At 24.6% G+C, this 12148-nt stretch overlaps 1 protein-coding gene across 1 annotated transcript; it reads left to right on the top strand.

The window, feature by feature from the left end:
• Positions 1 to 2182: 2182 nt before the first annotated feature.
• On the top strand, positions 2183 to 11565 carry LOC114931146 (aminopeptidase N-like; the record flags this gene model as incomplete). The annotated part of the gene is made up of 13 exons (XM_085485906.1): positions 2183 to 2240; positions 3855 to 3933; positions 4184 to 4636; positions 5063 to 5243; positions 5834 to 5975; positions 7344 to 7428; positions 8161 to 8477; positions 9137 to 9432; positions 9932 to 10122; positions 10259 to 10573; positions 10654 to 10720; positions 10837 to 10929; positions 11143 to 11565. Coding segments are annotated over 13 exons (2394 nt in total), but the record flags the coding sequence as incomplete, so codon positions are not given.
• Positions 11566 to 12148: the final 583 nt, after the last annotated feature.

Below are 12148 nucleotides of genomic sequence, written 5' to 3'. Positions count from 1 at the left end.
CTCCAGACGACGCGACGCAGGACTGTCTGCTTGGACCCAAAGAAAACATTGAATGAAAACTTCTTCTCGAAATCCTTTGACAATCATATTTTAAAGGAAAAGATTATTTGTGACGCAAATTCGTCGCCAGATTTTTAAATGTAGCAAATTAATGTATTTTTTTTTTTAAAGACATTGGTTCCGATTTTGTGCAGCATTTAGATATGATATTTACGATAAAATTTAAAGAGAATGCAAAGAATTGCTTCTTATTACTTAAAATGAAAAAGGTGATGATTCAAGATATAATTTAAATAAAAAAAACACACTTTTGTAAAATGCGACAAAAATTGCCAGAGATTTAACATCCAAGATTCGACGTTGCATCTATTCTACGTTTTACTACTTGATTACGACCTCTGTTTTGTGCTACAAAGTACGATGCTTCATTATAAGTTATATGTTCATATTTTGTGAAATATATATATATATATATTTATATTATTTCTATTAAAAACTTGATATAATTTTTATTTTATTATTTATTATTATTTTTCATTTTAAACGCTATAATTATATAACATAGATATACACTTCAAAATAAAACAGTAACGTAGAAATTAAAATATTTCTGAAAATTCGTAATTATTCATTTTTGGGCAATATACACGGTGTCCCAGACGTACCGTATCACACGATAATGGAAGATTCCTGAAACGATTGGAAATGATTTTTCCTCAGCAAAAACTTAAATATATCAAATATATAAAATAATTTATAAAAAATACATTTAATATAAATTATATCCCAAAAAGTGTAACTAAATACATAAAACAGTTGAGAAAATTTTATATAGGTAGGTGCATCTTGCTTTTATCCTATCCGAAAAAATAAATTAAGAATCGTACAAATTATGATGTAACATCGCGTAATAACAATAAATTCACATGTTTAATTTATAATATTTTTTCAATAACACCTTAAATAATTCTGTTTATTACGCATTATTTTACAATATTTTACACATTATTCAGATTTTTATATTGTCCAGTAAAATTAGACATGAAAAGGGCGAAATTTCATAAAAATTAGGAACAAGCTGAATTGTTGAGGAGGCCTTTATGTCGACGTTCTAATAAAATCCTGAAAATTAAGTATTTTTAATTTCATCCAGCGCGTTCTTTTTATAGGGAATAACCTTTTGTTTTTTGACATTATTTTAAAAATTATCAATTTTTTGAGAAAAAAAGTTATTATTAAAATTATAGCTCATAAAATTCTCTACGAAAAAGGTTATTATCGGTTTTTTTCGTACAACTAATCGTTTTGAGTAAAATTGCAATATCTGTAGTTCATAAAAAATACTCCTTTCTACCCAGGAAAGGTCCACTTTAAGTGTGACTCTGGATGGACAGTTTGACATCGTTTGTCTAATTTTATATCATATAAAATATGTTAAGATTTATTTGATTTTAATTTGTGATTGTGAATTCTAATTCGTTTTAATACGTTATTTTAAGACTTGAAGAGGACCTAAACCAAGGATCGAAACGTCGTCTATATGTAACATCTTAAGAATAAAGAATATTTTTGACAGTCGGGTCGTTTGTAATATACCTGGCAGTTTAATTAATTAAATTATTATTAAAAGAAGATAAATATATAATTATTAAAATAATTATTGAGATAATTATTAAACTAATAAAATAAAGAAAATTATTAAGACAAAATTATCGAAAGCGATGAATATATATTACGAGGAATTACACCATATTAATTGTGAAAATTTTTTTCGAAATAAGTAATATAAATCTGTAAATAATGCATATTTATTTGATTAATTTGGCAAAATTTGAATGAGTTTAATTAAAACAGCTGTTACACAGCAAATAAGAAAACAGTAGGAGGCGCGCGCGCGCCTGTGTGTTTATGTATGTGTGTGGAGCAGCATTTGTAATATATATATATATATATATATATATATATATATATATAAATATAATATATACAACGACCTCAGAAGCTTTGTTGACTTAATACATCATGTTTATCATGATGATACGTACAGAGAATCAGTTAGTCTTTCGTGGTCTTTCGAACCATATCGTGGTAAATATAATGACAGTAATAAAGTGTGTGTGAATAATTATATTCTTCGAACATTGCACACTGCTAAAGTATTAATTTGCTGCAGTAATTTAAAAAAAATATAATTTTTATCCATATAATTTTGCAATTAACAGACTGTTCCGAACTATTAGGTAAGTCGAAATAAGTTAAAAATATAAAAACATATATTTGTCTACAAATATAAAAATAATTTAATTATACGGTATAACGGAATTTTAAAGAATTTCTAATATATTAGTATAAAGAGAATAGTTTTATTTAAAATTATTATTTTTTAACTTAGAGATAATTTCAAATAATGCCAACATTATAATATTTCATGAATTGTAATGTCGAAATAATCGTGGACTCACAAAAGTTTCATAACGAATAAATTATTTCTAAAACTTAAAAATGCTATTATTTACATAACAGATAATAAATTGTCTCCAAATAATCTCAGGTATCTGCTTTAACAGGTTCACAGCTAGTTCTGAGACATCTTATATAATATTTATTATTAAATTTATAATTGGTAAAATTTAAAATTGAAATTATGATTGTTGGTTTTGTTCTTGATGAATGATCGTTTAGAGTTTATAATACCAAATTTAAGAGAACAAATCAAACAGACCTTCAAAGGAACATAATAAGAAACATGTGCTCTCTCTCTCTCTCCCCCCCCCCCTCTCTTTCTTTCTCTCTCTGTCTCTCTCCCTCTCTCTCTATCTCTCTCTCTCTCTCTTTCGCTATCTCTCTTTCTCTATCTCTCTTTCTCTCTTTCTCGTCACTCTTCAGTCTTTCTTATCCCTACTGTCTTCTTATGTATATATATATATATATATATATATATATATATATATATATATATATGTATATACATACATATATATGTATGTATGTAAAAATAACAGTTTTTGTGTTTATAAAAATAATTTGCTTCAGCCAACTAACTTTATATACAATAAGTCTTTTTATTCTAAACTGTATTCTATAAATTTTAGATGGATATAATATATTAACAATGAGAATAATTATATAAAGAAATATAAACTATATTGCAAATTTAACTTTTGTTTATCGCTGTCAATTACAATATGTGCGACACTAAAATATACACACGCGCACACGCATACGCACTCATACAAACGCACACATATATATCTATAATTTTATTTTTAAAAAATGTGCAAATAGAAATTTGCACATTGCTTCATCACCATATAATATTTCATTAATTAGAATAGTTTTTCAATTAATAATTTTAATACTCTTTTGTATTTATTTTTTTGTTTATATACAAGAATTATTTAAAAATACATCAAAGCTATATTTAAGTTCTTTATTTATTTTTTGTGCAGAGTGTTTTCCGGATCTAAAATAAATATTTCTTTTCTCCGACATGATGATAATTTTAAAACTATTATTAAGTAGCGGAATAATTTTTACCGCTGCGACGGTTCTCATTCCTAATGAATTTCGATGCTATCAACCATCAAAATATGTGAAACCAATACATTACGATATCAAGCTTACATCACAAATTGAAAGTAATTTTTTCTATGGAGAATACAATATCAGCATAAACATTCTTAACAAAACGCAACACATATATTTACAATCAAAAAATTTATGTATTAACAACATAGTTTTATTTACAAATATTGGTAAATATCATGAGAATGATAAAGATACAGTATATAAACCGACATATAATAATAGTGGAGACACAATTAATATTGTCTTTGAAAATGAATTATTACCAGGGAAATATACTTTAAATATAAAATATTTTGGTAAAGTTGATAAAAGCTTCAGAAGTTTCAACGTGCCAAACAAATCAATGTAAGTAATAAATTTTTAATAAATGTTTATTAAAAGGTATACTATATGCAATTACAAAAGACATTGTAATTAGTATATTATTTATGTATTAAATGTCAAAAAGTTATTATATCGTGTAATTTAAATATAAAAACGAACAATCTTTATCTTTAGTACGCACTATTACATATTACATTTACACATTTTTTAATTCCCAATATATTTATGCATGCGAAAAATGTTTCAATAATTTATTTTCTTTGAAATGTAGTTGGATAGCTGCTCTGCATTTCCAGATAATAGACTTCCCACAAATAATTGATTGTTGGGATATCCAACATCTATTAGAAACAACCTTTAGCATATCTATAGGTTGTAAACTATGCACGGCTTTGTCAAATATGCCATTGCGAAATACGGAAATTATTAAGAAAAATATGTTTTGGACACACTTTCATACCACACCTGCAATGTCGCCTTATCTCGTAACAATGCTGGTGTCTAATGAGCTAACCATGGATAAAAACAGACCTCGAAAAATTAAAATATGGTGCAGGATCGAAACTGCACTTGACATAAAATTTGCAGAAAATATAGTTGGTCATATTACGTCAAATTTTGAAAGTCATTGGAAATATTCGAACAATACTTCGCACGTCACTCATGCTGCAATTCCAAATTTCCATGACAACGGCATCATGGTTTTCGGACTTGTTCTTTATAGGTGAGTAAGTGCTTCAAATTATGTTAAAAATAAAATTATATTAGTATGCAAATTTATAAAGTTTAAAAACATGTATACCTATATATTTTATTTCTGTAAACTTGCGACAATATGATACATTTTGAAGACAAACAATTTCATTAAGAATAAAAATATAGTACTTACATAAAAAGAAACGTATGCACGCTAAATTTTACTCCCTAAAGTAAATGTTAAAATTGCCATAAAACTATTAAAAAAAATTAAATTTTATATTTATTTAGATCTATAGTTCTTATCAATAATAATTTACAATACAGGTTTGCTAAATTGTACCCATGAGTTTGTAAATCGTAACTCTAACAATAAAATTAAAAAATTGTAGGAAAAATATAGTTTTATTTTCTAAATAACTTCTCAGTCTTGACATTCAATAACAACTTTCAGAGAAACAGATATCATCTACGATAAAGAATTATATCCTGTTGCTCACGGAATTCAAGTAATTCAATTAGTAGGCCATAAAGTAGCACAGCAATGGTTTTATGATATGAACAATCCGTTTAACTCGACTATTTGGTTTAATCAATGTCTTACCACATTTCTTGCAATAGATGCTGTCAATAAGGTAATTCTATATTCAACGCTATTTTGCTCTCACTTTCTCGCAAACGATAACAAACATAAGCATTTATATTGCAAGATTTTCGTATATTAAATTCTTTTTACAAAATGCACATAAATTCTTTGTAAATTGTCTTAGAAATATTTATCATTATTTGAAATTCTAAATTGTTTTTTAAAAAATACTTTTTTCACTTTGTTACATATGTATAATTATAATGTAAGGTATTAAAATTTTTTTATTTTTTAACAACACTTTATTAGATATTTAAAAATTTTTATGTAATCTTAAATATAATTAATTAATTAAAAATGAGTACACACACACGATATTTATTGAATTTGGTTTGATAAAAAGAACTCTGCTTTTTAATATAATGGAATAATAATTTTAAAAGTATGTAATATTTGCTAAATATATTAATAAAAAGTTTTAGATTTATTATTATATATTTATTCGCATGTATTTTTCAAAATGAGAAAGTGTTTCTTTCTAACATAGAAGTAGCGCTAATATAACATTAATATTTGTTTCTATTGCAAGTATTTTTCGAACGATTATCAATATCGATATACTTAATAATTTTTTTATAGATTTATACAGAATATCGAATAATGAATTTATTTGTTGTTCAAAATCAACATAATTCTTTTTCTTTGGATGGTGATTATCATATATGGAATTCTCCTATACAAGACGACAAATTCTTATTAAAAATTCGCGAATCTATCAGGGGTAAGATGTAATATAATAAAATAGTCCACGTAAATTTTTAATTATAAATATTATAATAATAATTAATTTTTTATTTAGATTTTAATAATATATTATAAATTATATAGTATAATAATATATTATTAAAATTTTATAAAAGCACACGCATACATACACTGTGTGTGTATATACGTGCATACGTATTTATGCATATTATTTAATTAATATTTAAGGTATATTTACACACACACACAAATACACAAACACAAACAATACAAATGTGTGTATGTAATTTGCAACTAGGAGCTCCATAGTTTTCCTTAAAAACAACTATATTATTTTTTTGAAAATATTGACGTTTTTCATTATTTTATGTACAAAATTATTGAGATGAAATTGTAGAAATATGAATATTTCTTGAGATATTATATTTACGTTTATATAAAATAACGTATTAAAGGTATAAAATATCCTATAAAACATTTTCTTTATGATTATCTTATCCTTACAATTTATTGTTTTAATAATGACTAATCTGAGAAATCGATTTATAAAAAATTAAGGTAGACTTAGTTAAAAAATAGTAATTTTTAAATGACCATAAAAATTGGCCTTTAGAAAAAAGTCAGTAGCGTTCGCTTGATTTTCTTTAGAAATCACAACACTCATGCAGCAATCATACAACTTTTATTTAAAACGTTTTTCTCTAAAATAAATTATTCCAGAAATCTTTGTTTTGGGATATTTGAAATGAAATAATTTGTGTAAAAATTGAATATTTTGCAAAATATTTTACATTTCGTCAAAAAATTGTTAAATTCAAACCTTTATAATACGAAAAGTACTTAATGAAAAAATGTTTTATTATAGTGTTTTAGTAAGGTCTCAACATTAACTATAAGTATATGTAATACAAAATAAAGGATTTCAATTAAACTTTTAAAGTTGACATTGACCGTGCTATTCAAGGTCACCTCAAAGTCAAAGAGATAATATCATCGAATAGTTTTTTCAAGTCCTACTCTTTTTGTTTGAAACATTTTTTTATTAAATTAATATTTTCTGAGATATTTTACCGTTCCGGAACTTTTGCCCCTCTCTATATATTTTGTGTGTGTGTGTGTGTGTGTGTGTGTATTTATATAGATAAAGTGTACGGTAATAACCGCGGATATGTAGGTAAAGAAAATTGAATGGTCCTTTAATGTTTTGCTATGTTCGTAAGAAATAACGAAAAATTTTATTTCAATGTTTCGCGCGATTACTACCTTGTATACATATAAAATATAATTTTTCTTTTCAAAATCATTATGTTTACATGTAATCTATAAAATAATTATAAATTTATATTATTATATATCTAATTCATAATTTTAATGTAAATTGTAGCACCTTTTATACTGCGCATGATGCTACACGCCTTCACCGAAGAATTATTTTGGAAAACAGTTCGCACACACTATGTATTTAGCAAGTAAGTAATATGATAAAAAATATAATAAAAAAAATAAAATTGTGTAAAACTATTATATTTAATTTTATTATTCTTACTACAAAACTGCTTTTGTAGAAAGAATTTGTTGTTTTATCGTTGTCACTATTTCATAATGTTATATTTAATGTTGTTTTGTTTATCTTTGTTTCACGATTTGTCATTTTTGATAATAATTTATAAATTACTTTTATTTTTATTTTATTATTTTCTTCATATCTTTATATCATCTATAATGTCTATATATTTTTTTTGTTTAATTGCATTTTGTGTTACATATGTTTTTTAATCTTATATTTAATAGGTTTTTGAATATCTAAGACATATCTTTTTTCCATTACTTCTCTATTTTTATTTTTGTCTTTCGTAAATCGATTTGCTTTATATTATATTTGTTTTGTCACTTCTCGTATGTTTTATCTATCTTTTAATTATTTTATAACTCTCTCAATACTTTGCTCAAATAACATCTATATTACGCTAATAATATTTAAATAACTTAACAAAATTATTAAATTTTATTTAAATTTCATTAAAAATTGTTATATATATTCTTTATTATTATAATATAAATATAAGATATATAAATATATAAATAGAAATGCAATTTTATATTTTATTTTATAATATTTATTAAAATTATTTACACTAATAACGTTCTGCAGACAATTTTAACATATTTGCTCTTTTATTTTACATACTATGTAAATTTAGGCAAAGTATGGGTCATTTTCTGGAAGAAATTGTTACTGCTGTAAAAGAACATAGTGCTATGGATATAATCAATAAGTGGTATATAGAAAAACATTGTCCTATTATAAAAATAATACAAATTTATAATCACAAAGTAAATGTATCGATACAATATACCGACACATTAAGCGTTGATTGCGTTTTTGTAACTTCTACTACGCAAACGTTTCCCGATTTTTACCATTTCATTCATCATATGGTATGCAAAGAAAAGGATTTGATATTATTATTAAAATTTAGAAAAACTGGTTGGATAATATTCAATCTACAACAAATTGGTAAGTCGATGATGCATTTCATTTAATGATATCGAATAATGGACTTATTATGACTTATTTCTCGTCTTTATTGTACATACACATAATTGACATTATTTTATATTTTTATCTATTTTATTCATTGTCCTATAAAAATATAACTATAATAGTTTTAAAATATTTTTTATGTAATATTCTGTATTATTATATATACTTAAAGTATATATCGGTGTTTTCTATTATAATATCAATCAATTTTGAAATTATATTTTTACAAATATTTTATTTTAATAACATTAAAATTATAAATAAGTTAATTATATTTGTCAAATTAGTATAATAATTAGAACAAGTAAAACATACAATTTTTGTAAAGTTACACGTTATAGAAACTTTACTTATTAATATAAAATACTTATTACATAATTTATGAACAACTAGAATCAATTTTATTTTATGCTATACAACAATATCTTGCACAATTTTTATTTTCTGTTTCTAATTAATTTTCTACATGCATATTTGCATTTTATTTATATGTATTAAGTTTTTAATACGTTTTTGATTTATAATTTATGTAAACAAAAGTATGAAACCAAAATGTTTGAAAATAAATACATTACAATGATAAAATTATTTAAAATAATAAATATTTATAAAATTTATTTACTATTCGACAGGATATTATCGCGTTAACTATGATGTATTGAATTGGCAAAAAATTTCATATTATCTAGACTCTGATGAATACACGAAAATTCATGTTCTTAATCGTGCTCAAATTATCGATGATGCATTTCATTTAATGATAGGAGGCCAACTGGATTCATATGTATTCTGGGATATCATAAAGTATATGTATCGAGAAGAAGATTATATAGCTTGGTATCCTATGTTTAAAGCTCTGGAATATTTGTCCAGTGCTTTTATAGCGTTGGAAAAAAACATTGGGAAGTTTAAATATTTATACTATACGGTAAATATTAATAAATTTCAATGAAAATGTTATATTTCAGATATTTGCATATGTACACTCATTTACTACAAAAAGTTCAAATACTTCGTAAAATATATACTTCACGATAAACTTTTACACACTATTAAATATGTCACAAATAAATGTGCAATAAATCTAGTTTGAATAATCACTCACGTGAAGAACAGGCCTTAAAGTGTATGATTATCACTACTGCTAATGTTATTGACATATATAACATTGTTTTTGGATATATAGCCAGATGCTTAAAAATCTTTGTCAATGATTTATAATTATAAACATTTCGCACAAATTTAATCAAATTTTTGATGAGGGCTCAAATTGTGTCGCGCGGTCCGAGTGATTATTGAAATTGTCCCGCGGATGCAACATTTTAGGGGATGTAATTCATAGTTCAGGAACATTCGCCCAAAAGTCACACTTGGGCGGGTGCAAAAATATTAATTAAACATAGAAATAAATATTTAACGATTTTTAGGAAACAATAAGCGATATATTGACGAATGTACTTAAAAAAATCAAATACAAAGAAATTGATGATACAGACAAACTTAGAATTTGTTTACGACAAGAAGCTGCAAAATGGGCATGTTTTTTTGATGACATCACTTGTAAAGAAGAAGCCAACAAGAAATTAAAACAACATCTCCAAGATCCTATAAAACACAAGTAAATATTGTTACATATTTTTAGCCTTTCTTAATCAAATTTTCTTACAGATATCGCTAATAATGTTCAAATGATTTAATCAAAAGATCCATATGCTAAGCTTTAATAAGAAAATTTAATTTTTTTTCTATTGTAGACTTTTGCCATGGTGGAAGGAATGGACATATTGTAATGGTTTGAAAATAACTACCAAAAACGAGACCACATGGGAATTAATGCACACTATAGGATTGGAAAAATCTGACACTAAATTTTTTGAATATTTGGCTTGCCCTGAAGATATTAATCTCATCAAAAAGTATTTAGACGATATAAGATATAAACAGTACAATTCTACAGAACAGAAATATCAATATCATCTTAATGGTTTCTTCCATATTATTACGAAGCATGCGAAGAATCAAATTATACTAGAGTACATATTAGATCATTTTAACGAAATAAGACCAAAGTAATGTAACATATTTTTATCAATATTTTGTACAAAAATTTATTATATATATTATATATACATTTGTTTTTTGTTTTTAGAAATGTTCATTTAATTGCAGCATTAATTATTATTATTAATAACGTATATTTCGAAAAACAAACTGAGGTAAAAATTTTACGTGCTTAAATATGTATACTAAATGTGATAATAATGCGTTATTAACAATTATTATTTAATGTTTTAAATAATTTTGATAATGTTAGAAAAATAATACATTTTAGCTAATATTAAACAAGGATGAATATTTTATACAAACTAACTTAATTGAAATGAATAACACAGAAGATAGATTTAAAAGACATCAAATAAAGGAGGTAAATTTAATAAATATTATTATGGTAAGAGAAAGAAAAAACATTTTGTTCTATCTTTTTAATTTTTAAATATTATGTTTGTTTTAATTGTTATATAAACAGTATATTGATTCATTGTGGAAATCTTTGTTCATATATATTAGATTTTCATAATGCAAAATAAGATTACTATTTATTTATTTATATTATAATTAACAAAATGATTTGTTTTAGATGAGTGACACTGTGATAGATAAGGATTACTTTTATTATAGATATGAACAAAAGATATTATCTCGCAACAATGAAATCAAAAGACAAAGATATTATTTTAAATATTTTTTCCATTAATCGGTGGATTGAAAGAATTGCAGCTTTGCATGGACATACTTCATGTGAATAATGTTTTCATATTGTACGTAGTATTTCTTTTAATGCTTTAATTATTGTTTATTTAGATGTATTATTATTCGATGCCTTTGTATTTACAAAACTTTATGCTTGCATGTATCACGTTTTTTATTTTTTTGCGAACGTGCATAATGTAATTGAACTATATATTATTACTTGTGTAATCACAACAAAGAAGCCATATAATATTACTATAAATAAAAAAATATATATATATGTATAAATATATTTGTTTATTTCAAATTACATATTAACTTGTTTTTAATTTTTTTACGTAAATTAATATGAAATATATGTTTACGCACACAGACATACACACACATGTATATATATGTATATATATATATATATCTTTATATATAAGCACCGTCTGTCTGTATGTATGTACGCGAACTACTTCCGCATTTGTGGACCGATTTTCGTGAAACTGGTACCAAAATGTCGCAAATTTTTCGGGGGTGGCTGCTGTGGGGTTTTTTTTTAATTTTTTAATTTTTTTTTTTTTTACAGAGGAGGGTATGTTTATTAATCTTTTTTTGCAATATTTCTGAACACATGGTATCAAAATGTTGCAAATTTTTTTGGAGATAACGACGATGCGGTTTTTTTAAGTGTTACACCTCCACCCACGCACCCACCCACGCATCCACCCACGCGCATGCGCATTTATGGACCAATTTTAACGAAATTAGTACCAAAATGTTGCAAATTTTTTTGAGAAAACTACTGGTTTATTTATTTAAGTTTACCCCTCCACCCACGCACCAACCCACGCAATCGTATATTTATGAACCGATTTTTTTTAAATTGGTACCTCTTCCGGCTCTTG

This window comes from Nylanderia fulva, unplaced genomic scaffold, assembly GCF_048542155.1.
Source record: "Nylanderia fulva isolate GAGA-0341 unplaced genomic scaffold, ASM4854215v1 Scaffold4, whole genome shotgun sequence".
Classification (NCBI taxonomy): domain Eukaryota; kingdom Metazoa; phylum Arthropoda; class Insecta; order Hymenoptera; family Formicidae; genus Nylanderia; species Nylanderia fulva.
This window is presented reverse-complemented; position numbering and strand designations above follow the sequence as displayed.